Source organism: Doryrhamphus excisus, chromosome 7 (assembly GCF_030265055.1).
Source record: "Doryrhamphus excisus isolate RoL2022-K1 chromosome 7, RoL_Dexc_1.0, whole genome shotgun sequence".
Taxonomy (NCBI): Eukaryota; Metazoa; Chordata; class Actinopteri; order Syngnathiformes; family Syngnathidae; genus Doryrhamphus; species Doryrhamphus excisus.
This window is the reverse complement of record NC_080472.1, coordinates 15,671,850-15,698,319: the sequence shown is the minus strand read 5'-3', so window position 1 is coordinate 15,698,319 and position 26,470 is coordinate 15,671,850. Positions and strand designations below refer to the sequence as shown.

Sequence of the window (26,470 nt, the reverse complement as noted above, 5' to 3'; positions counted from 1 at the left end):
CCCACTTTTCTGTCATACATTTACAACTTATACTCCATCTTATGTTCCTGATATATCAATTTTGCCAATGAGCCACAGGGAAGTACCCTGTCATTTCACACTTAAAGACTTCTACAGGCATATCAAAAACATTTCTCCTCCAATAATCTGTGTGATGATCCGCCAAAGGGGGGAACATGGTTAGCTGTGAGCGCATTAAGTGAGCAAGCCGCACTATCATGCCTCATCAGTTCTGGCCATAAAGCAGCAGCGTGGGTATTTTTAGCCGCAGGATTCACTCAGTCGGGAGATAGAAGACCAAGAGAGGTGGATATTGACCTCGTCCACCTCCTGCTTGCATCTTTAACTGGTGCCTAATTGCATGCCTCTTTGGCCATTTTGCATCTTTTGCTTCATGAGTAGAAGAAACGAAAAAAGAAAAAAAGATTTATTCAGCTTCTAATGATACACACTAAATAGCAGCAACTCATCATCTCCATTCACGGTGGCAGGAGTTGAAAAATATGTTTACATGTACAGATTACTTTTGTTATTTACACTAATGCACCCCATAGGGCCAATTATTGGTCTCCAGTAACTGATACACTGCAGCGTTTACAGTATCTGTGTATGCATATATTACATAACATCATGTTTGTTTGAATGCACAATTCCGCACCTGTTTGAAAATGAGCAGACTTGAAAGCTTAAATTGGATATAATAATGTCATTGTTTTAAATTGGATATAATAATGTCATTGCCAAACAAAATGCATTGTTAGCGCCAGTGACGTATAAGATCTGTTCCCCAGAGACCAATTAACACTTTGCCGATATATGAACATTAAAAATTGATCATGCCTTGACACTCATGTCTGCCTTCGGGGGTGGGAGTTATTTTCACTTTTTCACATGCGCTCTGTCTTCTACTGGGGAATATAAATCACCTGGGAACGTATCAGAATTAAAAGGGGAGGCCCAACTGTGATTTTCAGGGCATGCATAATCTATAAAGTGGATAAAAAGCCATGTAAGATCGGAAAACAGGCAATATTACTCTTGACTGAGCATCCATATTTGAACACAATTATGAATAGGAATTGGATTCATTGCTGATAGCTTTTTTAAAATTATTTTGCTATACCACTAGTCAACATTGGCACCTCCAAATGACTAACTTAATAATAAATTAATATGGAGTCGTGTGTGTGTGTGTGTGTATAGGTGACGGAATATTAACAGAATATTTTTGTGGCCTTCTTGCAACCCTGTTTATGACTTTCTAAATACTAATGTTACCATTGTTAGAGCCCTCTAGACATGAAATAACACCCCTATAGTCTCATTTTCACTCATGTTACCCAATATAACAACAAATGTCTTTGAGGTGTGTGGACAGGAAGTGATATCAGGGAATTTAGAGTGTCTTGAGTGTTAGCTGGAGTAGTTAGCAGCAGTAGTTTGTATTATTATGATGATGATGATGACGATGTTGTTACGATTACCAAATCTGGTGCGTTACCACTGACACCTAGTGGTCAGAGAAGGCTACATTTACAGCTTTTTTATGCTTGAAAATTCTTAATTTAGACTAAACATAAGTAACATTTGCTTAAATATGCATTTTCCGGACTTTTAGTTCTATTTGTAATATGCCAATAATGCTATTCAATTTGCAAGCGCTGTAAATCTCCCAGGTGAGTGGCGCTTTGCTACCACCACGTGGCCAAAATGCGTTAATACACCGCTCGAAAAAGTTTCAACTCCAGTACTTGGTTGTAAATTTATTGTCACACTGCAGCCTCGATTACTTTCATACAAGATAACCAGCAGGAAAACACATTTACACAAAAACAAACATACACTCATATTGTATAAAAGATAATAAGGTCACATGATTCACCTGGGGGTAAAAAGTCAGATGTACATGCTCTGGGAGGAAGGATTTCGTCATCATTGTCAGTCCAGTGCAAATGAATGCAGACGGTTCTTCAGTACTGCAACAAGAATAATCACAGAGACATCCACTCCATCGTTTTGGTGCCGTGAGGCGGACTGTTATGATAAAACGGCAACATAAAACAAGCAGCAATACAGTACACCCAAATAACAGCAATGTACACTCACATTTTCAGGACACGAGAAACATAAATAAATGCCCAACTGGCTGACAAAAAAATTTAAGTTTAAATATGAAATCTGTACGTCATGATTTGGGAATGATATTATTCTTCACTGACTTCACAGATATGTATGTGCAAGTCAAATGTGACAACACCAGGCACACCTGCACAGTCCTAACACTACAATAACACACTTCCAGTCATATTCACTTTACACCTTTCCGACTGTCACAAACAAACATTCATTCATTCATTTTCTACCGCTCATCCTCACGACGGTCGTGGGCATGCTGGAGCCTATCCCAGCTGTTTTTGGGCGAGAGGCGGGGTACACCCTGGACTGGTGGCCAGCCAATCACAGGGCACATATAGACAAACAACCATTCACACTCACATTCATACCTGGAGTCACCAATTAACCTAGCATGTTTTTGGAATGTGGGAGGACACCAGAGAAAACCCCACCTCCTAGCTGTGAGGCCTGCGTGCTAACCACTCGACCGCCGTGCAACCACAAACAAACATCTGCACTGTATTACCTTTAATCAAAAGCAGATGTTTTTGTTCTGGAGTGCATGAAGACTGTGCAGGTGTACCTAATGAAATGACCAGTGAGTGGATATTTGAAAAAGACCTAAGCCCAACAAAGTGTAGAAAAATGAAAATGCAACATATTTTTTGTGTAAACCAAATAAATGCAAGGACGTCCGTTCCAAGCCATTCCATGTACTTAAAATTCATCAGTGATTCTCAAACTGTAGTACGAGTACCACTGCTGGTATGCACAAACATTTGTGATAAATAAAATGTGTGTTACAGCTGTGTGTGTGTGTGTGTGTGTATGTGTGCAGCAAAGTACTGCAGCACTTGTTTATTGTAGTTAATTTGTTCCGGGCCTGATTACAAAAAGTGAATGGTTGTTTGTCTATACGTGCCCTGTGATTGGCTGCCGACCAGTCCAGGGTGTACCAAAGACAGCTGGGATAAGCTCCAGCATACCCGTGACACAACTGAGAATAAGCGGCATAGAAAATGGATGGATGGATGGCATATGCACAATTTTTGGTCATGATTCTGGTTCCCTGTGAGATTTGCAATCCGGGCATTGAGTGTCTGGTTTGGCAGTAAGAATAAGAGCACAACGTAGTTTGGTCCTTATAGGGATCAATCACATCAAATCACGATTCAAAAGTGGAAAACACACAGAAAAATGTCAATTATTGCTGGTAAAGCTACAGTTAAATATAGAAATGTCTTGTAGAAAAAGAAAATTAGTGCAAGTTTCGCACCAGCAGCAGAGTATTCAAATTGTCTGACAACCGTATAGCCGTCAGTGGACGCCATCTTCCAGGGATCCTTTGGCTTCCCAAATCTTCACTGTGCGGTCGCTAGGGTAGAAAACAAAGTGCTGAGTCGCTGAATGCAGAACACTAAAGAGATGACTGTGACTTACTCGGATGCTGTGAACAGTTGGCTGCTGTTGGAGGCCAGGCCATTAATCGGACTATCATGGCCTTGAACCTCGCCGAGGGCTGCGAGCGAGTCAGCGTGCCAGAGGCGTAGCAGCCCTCCTCTGCATCCGCTGAGCAGGGCCGAAGAGCCAGGAACCACGGCCAGAGCGCTGACCCAGTCTGTCTGCGCGCTTGCCGTCTGCTGAGACCGAGCCATATTTGGTTCCGCTTTTTAACCTAGCGTCCTTTCAATGATGTCGTCTTACCTGCAGCAGCTTCTTACTCGCCAAATCCCACTTTTTGATGTAGCAATCTCTGGAGCCGCTGTAGAAGAAGTCACCGTGCACGCTGAGGGACTCAACGCTGTCCAGGTGAGCGGGATCAAACGTGTGGCAGGAGCTGACGCTACCCTGGGTGGCTTCTGCTACCTCAAACATCTAAAAAGACACCAAATGCTGGATGCTTCATCTCATTTAAAGACCATTTTCAGCGTCAGTCTCCTACTTTGATGTGGTGGTCCTTGGAGCCTGAGAGGACAAGATCTTGTCCATTGGCCAACTTATCAACAGTCAGACAAGTGACGGCTCCCAAATGGCCGGTCAGCTTCCCCGTGGATGCAAACCTGATTATATTTTGAGTTTAGTGCATGGTTGTAGACGACAGGGCAACTGTTTCTAATATTATGCTTACTTGCGGAGATCCCACATGCGTACGGCATTGCCAGCGGCAGCGTACAGGAAAGATCCAGAAGAATTGATGGCGATGTGGTTGATCTGACTCTCTCCTGGAGGTATTGTAAAACTTGCGGCTGAGGAGCACGTATCACCTGTACCCACCTGTCCTGAAGCCCTAACACAGCCGAGAAGGTCCAATATTAGTCCTATAGGTAGATGTTTACAGAGGTGGGCGTCCATGTACTCACGTTAGAGTGCGGATACATTTTGCACAATCCCGTATGTCCCACACTTTGATGTAAGCAGTAGAGACCGTAAAGACGAGGCTGGAAGTGTACCTGCATGACGACACCCCAAGCAAACATCAATACAAACGTACTACGTACTTCTACTGCATAGCGTCACAGACATCGCTACCTGACTGAGACAACACTGCTGGGATGCTCCGCTAAAGACATGATCTCCTGACCCGTCACCAGGTTCCACACCTTACACGTTCGATCTGAGGGCAAACAGGACACCATTCAGCGGCGATGTGGCATCATCAGGACGGTGTTGTCGCTTACCTTTCGATCCAGTGAAGAGTAGATCCTCTGTGGCGTCCACACAGAGGACGGGCTTGGTGTGTCCCTCGGCGATGTGCACACATTGGAGTTTGGCCGCCTTGGTGGTCTTGGGAGGGGGCACGGTGTGGATTACGCCTCTGAAATATGTCAAGACAACAAAAACACACAATGGATCGTGTCTCATAAATTAAAACACAACAGGAACGCCGGCGTTGAGGCTGTCCAATTTGGGATTTGACCGTGAATTGATTGTTTGCATTACGCCATTGTAACTCATAATTCAAGTTCAATCAAGACTCTTGTATGCGCACCCATTACATTCGTCCCTTGTTTCCAGTGGTTCATTGGTTCCTAGACCCGGCTGCAATTTATGAAATTCTGCCATACAGGATTTACAGGATAGTAGTTAGAGCATAGAAAACCTGTTTATGACTTTCTACATACATTTTTAGATATGATATAACATGTCGTCACCTTTGCACTCCTATTCTTATTATTATTCACAACATATTGCACAACTCTTAATGTGTTAATGGGACTCTAGATGGCTGCTAGCTACAGTAGCAAGCAACAAGTTAGCTTCAAATGGATTTCGTCTAAACTTCAAGAGCCATAGCCTGACCACTTCCACATGAAATGGGAGGAGAACTTTTTTCCACTCTATCAAGTCTGACATTTGTGTCATTACTGCCACCTTTTGACCAAAATACGACATAACTCTACCACAAAACAGTAATCATTTATGAATCAAATGATAAACTGAATGATAAAATAGCAAGGAAGCGATAATAAGTGCAATATTGCGAGGGACGACTGTATATGTTTTTATTTTCAGAGGTTCAACTGTAGCTAAAAAATCATTCATTCATTCCTTTTCTACCGCTTATCCTCACGAGGGTCGTGGGGCTGCTGGAGCCTATCCCAGCTGTCTTCAGGCAAGAGAGGCCGGGTCTGGTCGCCAGCCAATCACAGGGCACATATAGACAAACAACCATTCACACTAACATTCATACCTATGGACAATTTGGAGTCACCAATTAACCTAGCATGTTTTTGGAATGTGGGAGGAAACCGGAGTACCCGGAGAAAACCCATGCATGCACGGGGAGAACATGCAAACTCCACACAGAGATGGCCGAGGGTGGAATCGAACTGTGTGGTCTGCGCGCTAACCACTTGTCCGCCATGCAGCATAGCTAAAAATGATTTGAAAAAATGTAGAATAAAGAAGAAGATTACCTATTGCCTTCAAATACAGGAGACTCATCCAATCTGGAAAAAAAATCAAATAACATCTATAAACTTCCGTTTCCGAGTCCATTAACCTACAAGAGGCTCTAAATAAGGTTAAGGAGTTACAGTACTGATTGTACTTCTTACAGTGTTTTGTAGTCATTTCCTATGCAAACTGAAGTGGCTGCTCCCCCTTTCTCCTGCAGCTTCCTGCGGCTGAGGGGCGAGCGCTCAAGCTGCCTCCTCTCAGGGGTGCTCGTCGGTGACCTGGATCTGAAACTACAAAGTGTACCAAAAGAGTATTCCAACTTTGCTTTTAAAAGACGGTGCCGTTTACTTACCCCCCGACTGGACGGGTGAGAGACGGAGAGACAGTCGGTTCACGGTCAGGAGTTCTGTGAGTGTCTGGAAGCCCGTCCTGATGCTCCATGATGGAAAGCAAAGGGCCAGAGAAGTCCCCTGTGGGGGAGTCGGAGGAATGATCCCCAGAGCTGGCGTAAAGCAGCTCCATCTGGGTCGTGGTCCTTCTGCGAGCCTTAAATTGATTCCAAATCCAAATATTCATTAAGGTAAAAATACTTGCATACTTGCAAAAAAAAATAAATAATAATGCGTGGTATAGTACCTTACTTCTCAGCCTGGTTTCACCACATAACTTCATCAGATCTGACGTCAGCGTGCTGAAACAACATAAAGGAAGATGTCACAGTGAAATAATACAGCAGCAGTCGTCACAAATTGTGTTTTTTTTTTTCTTTTGTTGTATTATTTATTACCTCCCCTCTGCAGCCGGGCTGGGGGTGGACTCATCACTGCTGTCTTCGTCTCCATTTTCTACAAAGGGGTGAAATACATCCACATCAACATGCATGCAAACATGAATGCATCAGTCTTCTTTTCTTAAAGCGACAGCACATGTTACTGTAATGTAAACAAAACAAAAATAAAAAAAATAGGTGAAGACACATATAGGGAACTAAACACAGGATTATACCAAACAGTTCTGTTCACTGGGTTAGTTTTGAAAAGGGTCTGACACAGGATACCCACATTGAATGTATCACTGACTCACCTGGTGACAGGTAACCTAACTCTGAGATCAAGCATCAAGCAAACACACCAGAGAAAAGAAACACAAATCAAGTTCAAACCCCCAAAATGAGAACGGCTTGCATTTAATCCTACAGGCCAGTGTTTTTCAACCTTTTTTGAGCCACGGCACGTTTTTTACGTTGGAAAAATTTTGCGGCACACCAATAACCAACATTATTTGTTTCTTTCAGTTTTTTCCTGATTACGGACTCGCCACAGCAGGTCCTTTTGATCCGCATACAAATTTAACCAACAATGTTACAACATGTCACCACTACCTCTCACGTGCATCACTAAGTCTATTAGAGGAACGAGGCAATCAGCTACGTGTTGCCACACGGACGGATATTACATTGCTCTGCCAGTCTTTACACCAATGACACGCGACAATGACATAATATTTGCAGAAAATTATTAATACATATTAATAAAAAAAAGTGATATTGAATAATTCCGCATGTTCTCCCCGTGCATGCGTGGGTTTTCTCCGGGTACTCCGGTTTCCTCCCACATTCCAAAAACATGCTAGGTTAATTGGCGACTCCAAATTGTCCATAGGTATGAATGTGAGTGTGAATGGTTGTTTGTCTATATGTGCCCTGTGATTGGCTGGCGACCAGTCCAGGGTGTACCCCGCCTTACGCCCGAAGACAGCTGGGATAGGCTCCAGCACCCCCGCGACCCTCGTGAGGAAAAGCGGTAGAAAATGAATGAATGAATGAATGAATAATTCCTCACAACACACCTGACGATTTCGCTCACTGCTACAGGCTATTGGTAAATATGCCCCCTTGTGGCCATGAGTAGTATGATTATGCAACAAATGGTGCCTGTAAAATCAAATGCAACCATGAAAATGATGACTCATGGTTTATTATAGTGTATTATCCGCTGTTACCGACCTTGAAGGGCGCTACCCAGGAGGGCGTCCAGCTCCGGATTGATCTCGGCTTTCTCCTTCAGCATGTGGAACAGGAGCTGGTTCTGGGTGGCGCTGTTGATCTCCGTCTGCTTCAGCCGGCCCTCCATCACCTTCAGCTGGGAGTCTTTCTGAGCCGCCTGAAGACCCTAGAGTGGAGATTGGCAGTAAACGTTATCACTGCAGGACGTTTCCTGTCAAGAGTTGTTGGTGAATGCTCCCACCACTGTGAGGGTCTAATACTGAAGCGGGTACCTTATTGATGGACATGGTCATGAAATGGTCCAAAAGGAAGCGTGCCTCTGAGAGATTACACGAGCTGATCACTGCCGTAACATCTACCGTGTCTCCTTCCTCCTGTCACACAAAACAACAGAGCATGGAAAGACATTTGTATACAATATATATCTTCTCCGGTCACCTTGGCCTCCTCCATCTGCATGATGTTGGCCTGGCAGTCTGCAATGCTGTCGTTGATGTAGTCAATGTTGGCACTCAAAGACTCCAGCTCCTCGTTCAAGGAGGTCAGCGGGCGCTCTGTATCGGCACCCTCGGCCACCATCTTTGTCTTCTTTCGGGATACTCGCTCCCTCCGCTTGGTAAGCTCCTCCCTTTGCTGGCATGAGACAAGTCAAGTGAGCTTCTCTTCTTGCTTTGCTTGGTTATTATTAGTGCCAAGTCTGACCTTCAGGAGTCGATTCATGTCCGTCTCCATGTTGGAGATGGTCATCCTCTGCATGATGATGTCAGTGACGCGTCTCTCCAGAGACTGCCATTTGGCCCTGGCTGTGCGGGTGAGGTAGACGCTTCTTGTCCACACAGGAGAGCTTCTAAAGGACAAGAGAATTTTATTTAACTCTTTTTAACTCATCAACATATTTCTAAATGCATCATTCTCAAGTGTCATTTTGTACCTGGAGCCGTTGGATGCTGATGTTCCGGAGGAATGCGGCCTTCCTGGAGTGCTCCGATGGGATGCTTCTGGGAGTGTTTCGGGTGTGGTGACTTTCCTGGTCACCTTGCCAGACACTGGCCTCACCTGCCTCCTCAGAGCAGTCACCTGCGGAAAGTAATTACACAAACTAAAATGACTTCAAAATAAATACAACATTAAGTAAAAGCCAAATATGTTGTAAATCAATAAAATGATATCCTCTCGAGTCGCTATTTTGACCTCACCTCTTCGTTCTTCCTGCGTAAGATTAACTCTTGTTGTCTCCTCTGAGCCTCCAGCTGCTTCACTTGGTGCTGCCAGGAACAGAATAAACAATCAATTTGGCATCAGAATGGCCTTAAACCTCATTTTTTTATTTAGTTTATTGCCTGAAAATTTTAAATATATTAAATATAATAAAATATAATAAATATAATATATTATTATTATATATTATTATAATGATATATATTATATTATATAATTGTATATTAAATATAATATATATATTTTGGGGGAAGAATAATACTTTTTTTGGATTATAGCAAGTATGAAATTAAAATGTATATAAATTGACCGCGCCTATGGCCCAAAGACAGCTGGGATAGGCTCCAGCACCCCTGCGACCCTCGTGAGGATAAGCGGTAGAATATGGATGAATATTATAATCTATATTATAATCTATATAATATTATATATCATTATATTATATCATATTACATTACATTATATTATATTATTAAATATATATATATTGGGAAGAATAATACTTTTTTTATTATAGCAAGTATGAAATTAAAACTCACTCAAATTCACTTAAAATGTATATAAATTGACCACGCCTCTCGCCCAAAGACAGCTGGGATTGGCTCCAGCACCCCCGCGACCCTCGTGAGGAAAAAGCGGTAGAAAATGAATGAATATTATATCATATTACATTACATTACATTATATTATTAAATATATATATTTTGGGAAGAATAATACTTTTATTATAGCAAGTATGAAATTAAAAACTCACTCAAATTCACTTAAAATGAATGAATGAATGAATATAATATAATATTATTATAATGTTATATATTATATTATATTACTATTATTATTATTATTAGGAAAAGCGGTAGAAAATGAATGAATGAATGAATGTATATAAATTGTGCATGAATGGTGAAAAAAAGGAAAAAAATGTTCCAAAGTGCTCCCTGAGATTTCATCTATCTCCGCAAACATTTCGTGTCAAACCAATTTCTTTTGGGCTTTTCCAGAGTTCCCACAATATAATAATAAGTTGGGCTAACCTCAGCTCTCCGCTGGTCTTTCTTCAGAGAAGCTATCTCCCTGTTCCTTTTGCACTCTGTAGCTCGATTACGCTCCTGTTGCTCCTTCATTTGACGCATCAGTGCCACCTAGTGGGAAAACACATACTTTAAGACACAAGTACACAACTTTTCTACTTTTGTATTTATGGATTTTGGCTACAATGTAACATTGTAGCATATAATAATAAACAAGCTTTCAAGTGTGTTGTTGTTGCCATTTTTCCATCCTAACCTTCGTCTTCTTCATCTCGGTGACGTCCTGCTGCAGTTTCTTGAGCTGCTTCTCATACTGGGACTGGCTCTTCAACAGCCGGGCATGCTCCTTCTGAGCCGACTGGAGCTTCTGCAGCTCCTTGTTCATGGAGTTCAGCTTCTTCTCGTACTCCGCCTTGATCTTTTTTGCCTTTTCCTCTGTGCACGTCTCAACAGAACCTGCGGATGAAGGTAAATCATGCCTACGATGTCTAAAAGGTACAATTTTGCTGCCTCTCTTACCCATATTATGGAGAACTTTGTCTCTCTCCAGCTGCGTGTCCCTGATCTTATTCTGCAGCATCACCAGCTTCTGCTCGTACTGCTGTTTGAGCGTGTGAAGGCGCCGCTGGCTGTTCTCCAGTTCATCTATGAGCTTCTGCTTGATGGCGATCTCGCACGTGATGTTGGCCAGGTCCGCCTGGACATTTTCTGTTAAAAACACACAAAAGTGTAATAAGAGTCAATAAGAGTCTTGTGAATTCTCACATTGGTTCTTCACCTTTTTCATCCAGCTCCTCAGACTCGGACTCCTCAGACGTCTCCTCTCCTGCTGTGTCCGAGTCCTCTTCCTCTCCATCACAGTCCTCGCCTTCCTCATGGTCACTGGCCTCCTTTTTACACGCACCAAAAATGCATCATTTAATACTTTGATACTCACAGTATATCAGGGATGTCCAATTTTTTTCAAGCGCGGGGCCACATAGTGAGAAATAAAAGGATGCAAGGGCCACTATGTTATGTTTGTACAGCAACACATGTAGATATTCTAAGAAGTTATATATATATTTAAAGAAAACACTGCATCTCAGCTTTGTGAAATGGGTGAAAAAGCCTATATGGAAAAAATACGACTTTTGGGGGATTTTTAAATCAATATTTTTTGCAGGAGAAGCAAAAAAGGGTGTTAAATTGTGTTTTTTTTACTCTACTTTTGTATACTTTTTTTAAACTTGACTACTGCACTGAAAGGAGAAGCTCTCCAATCTCGTTGTACATCTTGTATAATGACAATAAAGGCCATTCCATTCCATTGACCTCTGCTGTTCTCTCCTGTCAAACACCTCTGTCCTTGGTCCTGGTCGAAGCCATGGGACACACCTGCAGTCATTTCCTAATTTGAGCTAATTACCTCAGCTCTTCGGTTGTGCGTCTGTTGTTTGTTTTTTCGTCTGTTTGAGCCGAATCACACCTCCCTGATTTTTCCTGTCTGCATGCAGCTTCCTCGGTTTGAGACTGCTAAGCGTTGCTAAGCTCACTTTATGTTCTCCTTATTTGTCTCGTGGCTTCGCCTGGCACACTACAGCCACCTCAACTGTTTTGAACTCTGACCTGAGTTGCCGTCTGGATTTTTTGTGGGTCAAATACATTTCTGAAACTTAATAGCAATAAAACTGAATTCTTACTCATTGGCACCAAATCCACCTTATCTAAAGTTGACTCCTTCTCTCTCTCTCTCTCTCTCTCCATCAACAGCTCCTTAGTCTGGGTGTCATCCTTGACAGCACACTATCTTTTCAATCCCACATCAATAACGTCACCAGGTCAGCTTACTTCCATCTGCGCTCCATTAATTGGTGTTTTTTATCTTCTGTACAGCGACATTGGGTGTCCTGAAAGGCGCTTTGAAATAAAATGTATTATTATTAAAAATGTATTATAAATTCATTCAAGAACCTTCTCGGCCTCATCTTTGCTAATTGGGTCCAACGTGCTAACTAGCCGTGATAGTAGAAGGAAAATCACACGCAACAGGAAGGAGGAAGTGAGAGCGTGGAGCGTGCATTGGGGGGACACCTTAATGCATGCACACACATATAGTATAGTTCCAAATATGAAAATTGTAAATAGTTCATGGTGTTATATTTGTAAATAAATTGTCATTTTGATATAAAAACAAACAAAATACATGTGGGGTTATGGTATATTAATTTAGATATTTAAGCTGACACAAAAGTCAAGAATATTTGTGTCAAAGTGAAAGTTTCATAAAAAGCTGTTTTTCTCCCTTTTTTGTTGGGAGCTGATATTTTCCTGAAACTGACCTATGTTCTACTGGTGACGACTAAAGAACAGAAAAAGGTAGAAACAAAAATGTTTTTTTATGACAAAAGAGCTTTCTTTTGGTAGGTTCCATGTTTATGTAAAAAATAATCTAAAATGGTTGAAAGGGGTTGGCTGGGATTGAATGAGTTAATGCAGATTTAAAAAAAAAAATAGTAACAGCTATAGTTGTTGTGGGCCGCAAATGGCCCTCAGGCCGCACTTTGGACACCCCTGATTTACATCCAAAGATGTGGATTTTATTTTAAACGTACCACCTCGACATCATTGCCTGGGTTTTCTTCCTTAACAACGCTGCAAAAAAAACAAACAAAAAAAAACAAATCAGAGTTGACATGATTTAATTGAAGAACTCCAAGATATAAGCCAGGTATCGGAGGCATGCAACTACACCCATACGGTCAAGAGCAGATGAGGAATTACGATTAGACTTGTCTTGATTTGGCTGTGATTTTACATCAGCACCATCGCAATCTAATTTCCACACACTACAGTGATAAAAGAGGGGTCAAAAGGAAGAGATTCATCATGGATCTTTTCCCTGCAGGAATGTAAAACCACCTGTTTGTGCAAGGAAAAGTTGGAGATTAGTAGGTTCGTGGGGGGGAGGAAAAAAAACATCAGCTGAAAGCATTTCATTCAATGACTCGGTGCATTTTAGTCAACACTACAAGCATGATCTATTGTGGTACTGTGATTCAATAGACGAGCCGTCTGCCTTGAAAAAAATAATCATGCTTTTTATTGATTTAATAAGAATAATGTGTTTTTTAAAGGGGACCTTTTACTCTTTTTCCACTTTTCTGACCTGCAAATGTAGTTTGTAATGTAATGTTGTGTTCTGGTGTTAAACTATCCCAAAGTTTCAGATAATGAGGTTTGGGAAGTGAGCCCTGAAAGAACTTTGGGACGGCTCAAAACGCTCGGTTTCAGGAAGTGTGGTAAAACTGCTCCTTTGTGATGTCACAGAGGTGCAGACTTCCTTATATGGACGTGGCTGTAAGCTCTGCTCCTCTGTGGGAGGAGTGGAGGATTAAATTAAAACACACCATTTTCAAAATCCAAAAAAATACAGCTGAATAGGCACAGATTCTGGAAGATCTAGAAAGCTTTCTGTGCTGGTTATCGTGCTTAGCTGCTTTATAGGAGTCCACAATACAATACAAAGGGCTGAATATATGAGCATAATAGGTCCCCTTTAAGAATTGAGTTGCCAGGAATTGAATGTACTGAAGCAATTGAGGCAAAATAGGGTGTACTACTTGCCTTGGCCAGTAGTGGCGCTGTTGATCCAGCGGGGCAGAGCATTTGATGTTAATTGTTTAAAATAAAAAGGAAATTAAAATGAAAAAAGTATATCAGTGAAAACAATATGCATAAAAACTATTATTTTTTCACTGTAATTAGAATTAATATTAAAAAATGTAAATAAGAGAATTAATGAATTTGAGCCCAAAGCACAATAGAGTGTCAATCAAAACTGAGCATTATTATCTTAATGAAGGCAGAATTGATTAGATCGGATGCAATCTAATGTGTTTTGAGTGACGCAGCCATGTGATTGAATGAGCTTCAGGTATTTGTCCCGACCCTGAAGGGGATGGAGCAAACCTGGCATCCTCGTGGTGACTCTCCTGGCACTGCCTCAGTCTTCATAGAAAGGTGGGGGGGTGGTAGATGGGTGTGTGTGGATGGTGAGGAGGAGGAGGAGGAGGCAGAAGTGGTGGAATTCGAGGCAAGTGGGGGAAGTTTAGCAGGGTGGAAGAAAGAGAGTGGATGACCAAGTGAGCAAAAAAAAAAAGATGCAGGTGACCAAATATTATCACAAATAATAATAATAATAATATGGTTGCTTAGGAGGATATTTCCCACTTCATCTGTTGCTATGGTAACAGTATGCCTACTCATGTATGTGTACCTCTTTTTCTTCTTCTTTTCCTTCTTCTTGAGCTTCTCCAGATCTCTCTTGGCCATCTCTATGACATCACTGGCCTCCTTCTCAGGCCCCAGCAGGACAGGGGAGAAGGAGGCGGGACCGGCGTACAAGGAGGAGCGAGTGGAAGCACGGGAAAGGATCTTCCTGAGGTTCTCGTTTAGAGCCTCACTTTCCAGAAGTTTGGTTCTAAAGAAGAAGAAATGTTGTTGCTATAGTAAGATATATCTTTTTAGTTGCTTGTGAGGGGGCGGAGCTAATAACGCACCTGAGCTCCTCGATTTCCTTGATGTAGTTATGGACCATGTTCCCGATTTCCTCGTTGCCTTCACCTGTAAACAGAAATCTCACTTACTGAATATTTATATTGTAAACATACAGTACATGTAATGAGCACACACACAAGACGTAGTTATGTTTTTATAAACGCCCGATCCTAACAATATATTTATACATTTATATATTTGTATAACATGTATATATTTATACAAATTTCCCCACTGAGGGACGAATAAAGGCATATCTTATGTGGCAAAAAGAGGTGATGATGCAACTCCCCACTGATGGAATTGACTTCAGAGCAATTTTAGACAGTAACAACAGCCACAAGGTGGCAGAGGTGCATTTGATAAGATCTAATGAAAATATGAGCAGGTCCTACCTGTTTTGGCCAGGGCGTGGTTGGCTCCATCACTGAGTATCTGAGTGAGTCTGGCTCGTTGGGCGTCAATGGTCTCCTGCATGGCCTTCACCCTGACCCTCAGGTTGTTATTCTCCGTCTGCAACATGGAGTTCTCATGGACCAAGTCGTTGATCCCCTCCATGCCGTCTTCGCCTACTGTTCGCTTACCCTGAACGAAAGATAAAGAATAGGTAAAGAAACGTCTCCTGTCATATTCACAAGCTCCCCTCACCGTCTTGTACTCCATCAGCTCCATCTGGAGACGTGCTATCTCAGTCCTCAGGGCGCTGATCTGCTGGCTGGCTCTGTCCTGGTTCACCACCACCTTGTTTTTGATGTTACGTGCTCGGTTGGCGTACTTGAGGGTGTTTAAAGTCTCCATGAAGTCGCGGTCTGACGGGCTGATGCAGGCGATCATCACTGTTTGACTGGAGGGGACACACAACATATAACCTACTTAGCATGACAACAAGAGCTTGTTATGGTCTGTTTAGTGACACACCTGTTGCCGCCAAGGGAGTCCTGCAAGAGGCGGGTGAGTTTGGAGTCTCTGTAAGGCACATGAGTGGAGCGCTTACTTCGGTCACCTAAAGCGCTGATGACATTGCCCAGGGCCAGCTTGCACATAAAAATAAAGGACAAAAATATATAGAGAGAGATATTGAAAAATAGATATATAAAGAGATATCGATTTGAAATGCATTTTTTTACATTTATCATATTTCCCTGTTTACAAAATAATAAAATAAATACATGGGTCTTTTTTATAAATAAAACAATTTTATACAGTGTTTTTTTAGTGTCAGTATTTATATCATAATTTAATCGTATGAATTACAAGGTATAAAAACCTCGAACTAAGTGAAAAAAACACTACACAATATACACAATGGGGGAATTAATTTGTATTCTTGCCACAAGAGGGCGCCTTTGTTCAAGTTCAAGGGAATGAATTGCAAAACAATATACACAAGAATAGCACAGAAGCACTAAATATAATAATAATATAAAATCTGTAAACATTTTAGAATCTATTTTAATCATAAAATAAAAGGCAAAGTGTAGTTGTTTTAAATTTCTAAAATATAGTTTACATTTAAAAATATCAATAAAATAATCATTATAAAATAAAAAAAGCAAAAATACAAAAATTAAAACATTTTTTAAAATCTAATTAATTAGTAATCATAAAATGAAAGGCGATGTCTAGATAATTTATGAAATGTTCCACTTCAATTTACATTTTAAAATACAAATAAAATAATCACTATAAAATGGAAAAAAGCAATGTTTTTTTATAAATAAAATAATTTTATACAGTGTTTTTTTTAGTGTCAGTATTTATATCATAATTTAATCATATGAATTACAAGGTATAAAAACCTGTAACTAAGTGAAAAAAACACTACACAGTATACACAATAGGGGAATTAATTTGTATTCTTGCCACAAGGGGGCGCCTTTGGCAACAAACAAAAGTTCAAGGGAATGAATTGCAAAACAATATACACAAGAATAGCACAGAAGCACTAAATGTAATAATAATATAAAAACTGTAAACATTTTAGAATCTATTTTAATCATAAAATAAAAGGCAAAGTGTAGTTGTATTAAATTTCTAAAATATAGTTTACATTTAAAAATATCAATAAAATAATCATTATAAAATTAAAAAAGCAAAAATACAAAATATTTAAACATTTTTTAATCTAATTAATTAGTAATCATAAAATGAAAGGCAATGTCTGGTTAATTTATGAAATGTTCCACTTTAATTTACATTTGAAAATACAAATAAAATAATCATTATAAAATGGAAAAAAAGCAAAAGTACTAAAATAAATAAATATTAATAATACTAATAATGAGTATGATTATGGCCAACCATGTTGAAAAAAACCCCTGTTAATATAAAAAATATATATAAAGTCAAATGAAACTTGTGCTCGACTTTCTTACCAGTCCACAGTTGATGGAGATGCCTTCCTTGGCTCTGTCACCTGTTGCTCCAGTCCTCTTCAGCCTCTCAGAACCTGCTAGGTCCACAAAGTGGAACTTAGCCGTCAGCGTCTCAAACTCGTCGATTTCCGAATCATTCGCTATGCGCTTGTCTGTGGTGTTTTCCTGGAAGAGACAGGACCGTGCGTACACCGTAGGTGATGTGCTCATAGTAGTTCAATGGTTATGTAACGCATACGTTGTCTGGTGAGCACATTCGAACTTGGCACAGGTGGATAGTGAAGATGGCGTGGGAGCGCGAACTCTGGACGTTCATCTGAGTGCTGGCCGTGGTTCTGGAGAGAGCGCCCAGCTTCAAACACTGGATCATCTGTCAGAGTTGTAGAGTATAACCCACATAATAACAATGGTGGTTGTGACCAGGGCGAAATTGCCAAAAGTGTGAATGACATTGAGGATTATGATGCTATGCTAACCTCGGCGGCAGAAGTGACGCTGCGTGTGGTGACGCCAACCGTGTAGATGCCTCCGCTGGCATCCTCATGGATGCGGACGTTGGATTTCTGCCTCCTGGTTTCGATGTCTCGCGTCGTGTCGAACAGGTCCAGTACTTCCTCGTTGTACAGCTGAAGGAGGAAGAGGAAGAAAAACATCCTTCTTGTCATCTTGGACCTTCAGCAGCTGTTACAGCCATCATAAATGAAACCATTAGAGCTAATGGCTACCTTTGACCTCTATATGTGGGGCTGTTATATATCATAAAGGGATCTCATTAGGATTTTTGTGTTTTTGTACCTCCAAGAACTGAGCGTTGATTTTAAACTCCGGGACGGGCTTTCCCTGTTCCGTGGCGGCCTGCCTGCGCTCCTCGATTCCCCGAAACAGGTGGTTGACGGCCCTGGGAATGATACCTAGCTCATCCTCGCCGATGTTGACGTCAAAGCCGGTTCCCATGGTGTATGTCTTTCCCGAGCCGGTCTGGAGAGGACATACGTGTACACAATAAGTCGACGTGAATAAAAGGAGTTACAGGCTCGCTATAGAAATAGAGGCTGGGGTGGTCGCCGTGGTGATTTCAATGGAATGCAGCATTGTTGACAGATACAAGGATTAATGTCGGCAAAGATTAAGAAAAGTCGTCCTCCTGACCTGTCCGTATGCAAATATGGTAGCGTTGTAGCCCTCGAAGCAGCCATCAATCAGCCTCTCGGTGCAGTTAGTGTAGATGGCGTCCTGCTGGGTGTCCATGTCGAAGACATAGTCGTAAGTGAAGGCTTTGTCCTTGCCCAGAAACACCTGCGGCTCCCCGGGCATCACGTATGTGCAAATATGGCAACCCTCGATCTTCTCTCTGGCCAACTGAGGACGAATCCTGATGGGGGAAAAACGTATTATATGATTTTATATATGATTTAAATATAGCAAAGTTACACTGAAGTACATATTTACACACATGTCCAAAACCTAATAGGTTGTTCTAATTCCACTGAGCAGGTGTACCTAATAAAGTGTCTACTAGTACGTGTCCTTTTAGTGAGGGAAACATCCAGTCTGCCTTCATTCCAGCTTCAAAAACATCCACATAGACCAAATAGTCACACGTAGAATTAGTGGTGGTTCTACATGCCTTGTGTGTGTGTCTGTGTGTGTGTGTACTGTAGTTCACTTCTTGCACACACCTCACAGTACACTTGCTGTTCACACGAGTAAACACAACCCGCCCTGGATTTCATTAAGACTTGGCTCTTCCTTCAATAAATGATGACATCATTTCCTGCCAGAAAGGCCGCTCTCATTTGAGGTCACTGTCCACCTTCAATGGAGTATATTTATACCAAAGTTGTTGGTCGGGGATGTGTGTGTTTTCCCGTGTCCTCCCAAAGCTTTGCACGCGACATAATGTGTGTTTGTGTGCATGCAAGTGGCGACCTTGCATGCTGTGTCCCTGACAACACGCACATTGAAAAGACTCTCCCATTCATTCATGCAGCAGCCTGAATGTCTGTGTTGCACTTTGTACAACTGTGCATTAGTACTTTTGACAACAGTATATAACACTGTAACAGAGCACAGTGGATTAAGTTGAAGTCTGAGCAGAAAGTGATTTAAGGACATGGTCAGGCTTCATCTATTAAAGTTGGATAAACCCCTTTGGCCACCTTCCCAAAACCTGACAAGGAAGCATTACGCTATCAGCTTGGCAAAGGAGGCAGGGAATTAAGACGTCATTCTGTTGTTGATTTCATGATGTCATCATGTTTTCAAATCTTGTGTGTAGTGATTATTTCTCATTACATTTGGAAATTTGTCTGATAAACTAGAAAAGTACACTCAAATATTAGTTATACGTTTATTTGCATGCTAGCAGTGCTAACATGATGATGTTGGCATGCTAACACCTAGTAAAATAGTGGCATGGAAATGTCTAGCTATGAAAATGGCACAAAATGCTACTACGCTAATGTTAGCATGCTAGCACCTAGCATGGTAGTGTTATGTCTTTATATAAGTGTCTATCTATGAAAATGGCACAAAATGCTACTACGCTAATGTTAGCATGGTAGCACCTAGCATGGTAGTGTTATGTCTTTATATAAGTGTCTATCTATGAAAATGACGCAAAATGCTACTATGCTAATGTTAGCATGGTAGCACCTAGCATGGTAGTGTTATGTCTTTATATAAGTGTCTATCTATGAAAATGACGCAAAATGCTACTACGCTAATGTTAGCATGCTAGCACCTAGCATGGTAGTGCTATGTCTTTATATAAGTGTCTATCTATAAATGCTACTATGCTATTGTTAGCATGCTCGCAGTGCTAACATGATAATGTTGGCATGCTAACACCTAGTAAAATAGTGGCGTGGAAATGTCTAGCTATGAAAATGGCACAAATTGCTACGACGCTAATGTTAGCACGCTAGCACATAGCATGGTCGTGTTATGTCTTTATACAAGTGTCTACCTATGAAAATGGTCAAAAATGCTATTATGCTAATGTAAACATGTAAGATACTAAGTGTGTGTACATGTCTAGTTATGACTTTGCGGAGGTAATAACTTCAAAAGTCATTATGATGATGCATTTGCTTGAAATAGAAAAACTGTCCTCTGCTATAGCAGAGCATAATCATACAATAATTATATGATACTAATGATAATTGATGTTAGATTCCTGAATGTTTGGCTGTAAATGATGAAGTACAGTATGTCCTACTGTTTTTGACAACGCATTGTGCGAAGAGTGGCACACTGTGCATATTGTACTGACAGATTATTGTAATATTTAAATTAAAAACAGAAATGCTTTCTGGACAACTCCGCGTCCACGCAATTTTATGTTTCAACCCAAAACACCTTTTTTCCCCCTCATGCTGAGGGAAAAATAACAAGCAAAGTAATCGTCACAAGACACACACACATAGGCTCCTTGTTGTATGTTTTTCCTTGGAAATGTAACATGGCCGCTACCTTACTGCACACTCTGGTCCTCATCACACACTGCCAGGTAAATGACTCTACATTTGATTCTTCATTTACTATACGTAACAGTAAAATAAGACTTTCACATCCATTCAAGCCGGGAAAATACAAGGAAAAAGGCATCCGCACATGACTTAGACAGTTTCGGTCGACTGTAGAAAAGATGAAGTAAAAAAAAAAAAAAAAAAAAGCTTAAATCCTCACGAGGGAGGAGATTAAAAGGATACATTTACTGCCTGCTGTGAATTCCTCCATGTTTCTCACCAGGAACACGAAACACCACACAGGTGGGAGCAGACACTTTTAAAAACAAACTAAAGGTTTACACAGTGGCGAATACACATCACAGCATATCATAGCATTCCCATGACGGTGTGCAAATACGATGTGCATAACAGGCTGTGAGCAGTCCATACATACAGGAAAACAACTATAAACCCAGCCTAGAAATCTGGAATAAGTTGACACAGTATTGCATTCCTTTGATACACCACAATAGCAGCCCAAACAAAACAAAGTATTTGTTTTCTATGAGAAAATATTAGCACAAGTGGACAGGTGCTCTTATGCAATGACTAATAGTTGTTCATATTGAGAACACACACACACAGGCTTTTGTCTGCCTCCCTCATTACCGCGATTACAGTGACAGCGGATTACACACACACACACACACACACACACAGATTGCGAAAAATGCCTGTCACACAAACCCTTTACAGTCAAAGAAAACTATAAAAAGTACAGAAAAGTAGTGAAGAGATGCAAGGCAGGCATGCAAACAGCAAACAAAACAGGAAATAATGCAAATATAAGATGTAGTTTGTTTGCATCTCGTCTGTGACAGGCCAGGGGAGGTGAATGGGGAACTATTTTCAGTATGAGCTGCAGGCTTTTGGAGAACTTCTGACATGATGACACAACCCTACCACTAAATGCATCACCAAAAAATGCCTTCAGGTCGGCCATGATGTTTGTGTTATGTCACCATGCATAGAATAGTCCACACTCGGGCTCATGTCAGCAGGTCTACTTATACTGCGTTCTATAAGGGTTCTGGTGACTAGGCTACAGTGAGACTCTTTTGTAGAAAAAGACATTTGGTGCTGACATCAAGGAGCGTTTGATTGCGCTAACGTCCAGGTTGCCAAAGTAACATTATCTTAGAGCTATGATGTATAGAAGCTAGGTAGCAGCTTCTACCTGTACGGGGAGCCGATACTGTTGCTGGGTGGAAATGGCAAATACTGAAATGCATTAAGGACTATATAGGTTTTAATATCGAGGTTTCATTATTGTTCCATAACCATATTGCGGCTTTTCAAAAATGAATTAATAACTGATCGCTGTTTTGTGTCAGACTATGGTCTGTTGTTCATCAAACCATATTGGTATACAAGTGATATGTAGTATTCTGGTCTCTAGGTGGCAGTAATGACACAAAACATTGATGACATTAGCTCACTTTACATGACCTTAACTCGGCATCAATTCAGCCATGGCATGTATGATATGATCGAGTGAAAAAAAACTTATCCTCCCTATCTGTGTGGAAGTGGTACGTTTAGGCTTCGAAAAAAATAAATTTGAGGCTAACTGGTTTGCTCACTAGCTTGCTAACTAGCAGCCATCTCGAATCCCTGCAGTATAAGAACTGGAATGTGGTGTAAACAAATAATAATACTTAAGAACTTTATTTATTCGTCAGAAACTTCATTTGTGCAGAGCATCAAAGCGTGTGCAGTTCATGTACCCAACAATACAACATAAAACAACACATACACAGTCACATAGGCGTGTAGTCAACAAGGTCTATGTATTTAGAAAGTTTTCTCTACAAATATGAAATTTATTAAAATGTTGTAATTTTAATGCGGTCGGGTCTGGCACCAATTAACTGCTATAAAAGAGGGACAACGATAACAGCGACATTTGCTTTCCCCCCCCAGTGTGCTGCAGGCCAATAAAAAACGTGGCCCGCAGGACACTATAGTTTGAGGCCCCCGCCTTGATATGAAAGTTTAACGTTAGTGCGGTCCGCGCAAGTTTGATATGGATGCTGTATGGTATCATGTACCCAGAAAAAAATATTACGTTTGATTAATGTTCATGTTAAAGGTTAAATAACTGTTAATAGTTATCCTCCCTATCCGTGTGGAAGTGGTAAGTTTTTGACTTTTTAAGTTTAAAGGAAATAACTTGGAAGCTACTGTTTAGGTCACTAGCTCTCTAGTTTGCGAGTTAGCATGTGTCTCAAGACCCTGCAGCTGCGCAATATGTTGTAAATAAAAAAAGTATAAATGTGACTATAGTCGTGTTTTGTCATGTCTACAGGGCTCTAATAATGCTTTGTTAATTTTAATCTGAAAAAAATAATTTGTCTACCCACCAACTATATGTGGTTTCTTAATTTTTTATTATTTGCCGTTTTATTATTATTATACTTATTTATTACTGATTGATTGATTTTCTTTATTCTTGATCTTATTTTGTGTAGAAAAAGAAAAATTAAGATATTTGAGAACAGTGGAATGTTTTATCAGAGCTTTTCTTGTAGAAAATCGGAACCAAAGCAAAGTTTATTCATTTTTCTGTTTTTAATAAATGCGTTTTTTTTTGGGGGGGGGGAACCTGATGCGGCCCAGCCTCGCCCAGACCCTAGCTCCAGTGGCCCCCAGGTAAATTGAGTTTGAGACCCCTGGATTGGAAGATTAGCAAGTGCAGGTGATGCAATGACACCTCCTGACCTGAAGAAGGGCGCTGTTACTACAGAAAGAATACGACTTAAAAAAACAATGCAATAGTCTTATTAGACTGGTCTAGACTAGTCTTAAAATCAGGCTAGTAGTCTCAATCTGCTATCACAGATTTACAGGAGTATTGTGCTGACTCATGGTTTTGCCTGACTGATCCCCGTCCTGAATTATGGACAAATAAGGACAAATAATGACCATTTCTGCAGGATCATCACAGGACAGCAGCTGGCAGATGAGCAGCCTGCTTTGCTTCAGTTCACTTGAGTTGCTTCATGAATATTCATCACGAATAAGGCCGGCTGGACACGGCCATTATGCATGTGCACACAACACACACACACACACACACACTCACTGTTGTGTGTCAGGGCAGCAGGTTTTCAGCCTTTGCCCTCAACCACAATGCCAGAGTCCACAATGGAATCTGAGGAGGGGCTTGTATTGGATGGATATTGTGAATACTTTCATTTATTATTATTATTTTTTGGAATTCCAATATAAATGGCTATTATCGGTGAATAATTATGACCACCGGTTCAGAGACATTCAGCGGTTCCCATTCAAATGATTGTGAAGAATCCTTTAAAGTGAAGTAAGTATCACAAATAAGCATCACATATCTAATGACTCGATATTTGAAGCCACGCCATCAATAATTGAAAGTTCACCTGAAGGACACAGAGGTGCAACTCCAGCATGACTCACTAGTCGGGTGGATTGTTAACGTCCCCTGTTGCTTTAGCATGGACGACGGAGGCTGTTGCATAATAACGGTGACACATTTACATGTGTGTGTGTGTGCTTCAAAGGGGAGAAAACACCTCTTGATGGTCAGATAAAACAGCCAATAGGCTCGTGTTATTTCCCTGTATTATGCTGTATAAAAATAGATAATCGCAGCGGATTAGGACGGTGCGAACAGACAGCTTGCAGGCTGAGGCGAGTGCTGGTTGAAAATACATCTAATCTAAACCTTTACAGGGGACCTTTGAGATGCTTTTGCATGTTGAAGCATTGTTAAGGGCGTCACCGTGGTGATTTATGATATTAAACACAAAGGCTGACAGCAACTAATCTATTAGTTTTTACATTATGGCAAAATGATGTTCATGGATTGTTATGTTTTTAATGTGAACAGAAAGCACGGTTGGCTATTTGCTAGAAAAAACAAAAAAAGATCATTGTTACAATGTTATCATGACATGGAGCAGCGACATGCAAGGTCAGACACTAGATGACAAATGGACCTAAGATTGCTGTTCCTTTTTTTTTTGAAGCCTAAATAAATTAATCACTTCATATATAAAGTGTATTTCTCATTTAATCAGATTTGTAGGGTATTTGCCTAAATTAATTCACACAACTTTACACTCTTCGACACCCTGTGTGTATGCTAACTGCCCCGCCTCTCCACCCATAGAGACAGAGAGACTGCATGACTGGCAAAGGGGCTCACTCCCTTCATGCTGTTGTTCTATGGAACACATGCCAAGGTGCTGACACCAATGCAGAGTGAACTCTCTTTCTGTCTGTTTGTTTGGAAGCGCGACATGAGGGAAACAGGCGCGCATGCGGAAAAATGATCAAGTTATTAGTCATTGAGGATGTCAGTAGGGTATAAAAATGTGATATTGGTTGATCTTGATGATTTTCCTGATCATGAAACGCGGTATTAAGAGTTGGACAATATCGGCATATCGGTTTTCAGCAAAAAAAAAAGCCAAATCAGGCATCCTTAGTATTCATTTAATAGATGATACATTACTTTATTTACTATTGTCCAGGGTGTAGTGCCCACAAGACATTTTTCTGAATGAGATTCACGTTTTAAATTCACAAGATCTCCCCAAAATATTATATTGCATAATGCATATGCACTATATACTGTATGTATATATAAACTACTCTGTATGAAAATATACATTCAAATCATAATAAACACTTAGGATATAACAAAGTAGCTAAGTCAGCTGACTTTGGACCACGCCCTGACCCAACATGAACAACTCATCAAGCCATGACGCATGATGATGATGATGCTTTCTTCCATGTTTTATACAAAAACTATTGATTTCATGAACGCTATAGCCTCCGCCCTTCTAGTTTTCCTGCTCTATTCAAAAGGAGAAGAATAGATAGAAAGCAGGTGGAAACCTGACCCCCTTCGGACAGGCTGGCCGTAACATTAGGTACACCTGTGACACATATAAAATGGAGCAAACAAAGTTGTGGGTCAAAGTCTGACAAGAAGGAGCTCATGATCACATGACAACTAAACATGGCCGCCACCCTAATCATGCAGCTGGATTGATACGTGTATTGACAGTATTGATATTTTTGGCCTTTTCCTGTGTGTTTCTCACACTCCACACACCACATGATTGACAGAGATCACTTACTTCTACTCCGACTAGTACTACTAATACTAGTACTTTATTGTGTGAGTGACAGCTGAGGGGGGGCAAAGGCCAAGTGAGCCATAAACAGTAAATAGATTTAATCCTGCAATCATAAACCCACTGTGTGTATTAACATCATGAGCTTGTGGAGTTGCATGAGCATTGGAAGGAGGGTGTGTTTGTGGTGCAGGTGGGAGCCAGAAGAAGAAGAAGAAGAAGAAGAAGCATCCTTACCTCAGTGCCACTCGCACCGAGCTCTCATCCGGTCCACTGCTCATTGTGCCCCGGGAAGACAGTCCAGTCCACAAGGTTAAAAATAGCTCCTTTCCCCTTTCTCTTTATCCTCTTAGAAGACGAGGGAGCGTCTTCCTACCTCCTCCTCCTCCTCCTCCTCCTCACATCACTGAGAAGCCCCAGCAGCACCAGCAGCCTGCTTGCAAACACAAAGCATGTGTTTCACAATCATCATGCCTTTCCTTTCACAATGCATGCAAGCGGCAGAAAGCCTCCTCTTTGTGGTGCTTCATCTCGGCCAGCTCGTCGTGCAAAAAGACGTACGAGCCTCTTTCTTTTACTCCGCGTGTGTGCAGACCGTGTGAGGCTGTGACGTCACCAAACTCCTCCCCCCACCTCGTCTGAGACGTAT

General features: G+C 41.0%; 1 protein-coding gene across 3 annotated transcripts; it reads right to left on the bottom strand.

The window, feature by feature from the left end:
* Positions 1-1,750: 1,750 nt before the first annotated feature.
* LOC131132004 (kinesin-like protein KIF21A) lies at positions 1,751-26,418 on the bottom strand. Of its 3 annotated transcripts, none has more exons than XM_058077127.1 (37): positions 26,059-26,418; positions 18,333-18,555; positions 17,979-18,161; positions 17,660-17,809; positions 17,422-17,553; positions 17,184-17,348; positions 15,727-15,842; positions 15,457-15,652; positions 15,204-15,393; positions 14,811-14,874; positions 14,528-14,731; positions 14,221-14,259; positions 12,864-12,903; positions 11,048-11,159; positions 10,789-10,977; positions 10,526-10,725; positions 10,273-10,380; positions 9,217-9,285; positions 8,952-9,097; positions 8,723-8,867; positions 8,459-8,653; positions 8,293-8,394; positions 8,021-8,186; positions 7,099-7,119; positions 6,803-6,860; positions 6,652-6,706; positions 6,368-6,561; positions 6,174-6,305; positions 6,033-6,065; positions 4,794-4,930; positions 4,645-4,729; positions 4,476-4,565; positions 4,244-4,402; positions 4,058-4,175; positions 3,820-3,990; positions 3,556-3,755; positions 1,751-3,490 (listed from the first exon to the last, which is right to left on the bottom strand). In XM_058077127.1, exons 1-37 carry the CDS (start codon positions 26,100-26,102, stop codon positions 3,433-3,435), a joined length of 4,689 nt encoding a protein of 1,562 aa, XP_057933110.1. In that variant the 5' UTR covers positions 26,103-26,418; the 3' UTR covers positions 1,751-3,432. The 3 variants fall into 3 exon arrangements, with proteins under 3 accessions (XP_057933110.1, XP_057933111.1, XP_057933109.1); XM_058077128.1 differs by having other exon boundaries at positions 3,556-3,752; XM_058077126.1 differs by having other exon boundaries at positions 10,526-10,977.
* Positions 26,419-26,470: the final 52 nt, after the last annotated feature.

What these genes read in the sequence shown, in the direction of transcription:
- LOC131132004 (XM_058077126.1), bottom strand. Translation starts at nt 26,102, where the DNA reads ATGAGCAGTGGACCGGATGAGAGCTCGGTGCGAGTGGCACTGAG. An exon ending in CCGAGATGAAGAAGACGAAG is followed by an intron (nt 10,381 to 10,525) that starts GTTAGGATGGAA and finishes TTTTCCCACTAG; the next exon opens with GTGGCACTGATGCGTCAAAT. An exon ending in TGACCATGTCCATCAATAAG is followed by an intron (nt 8,187 to 8,292) that starts GTACCCGCTTCA and finishes TCTCCACTCTAG; the next exon opens with GGTCTTCAGGCGGCTCAGAA.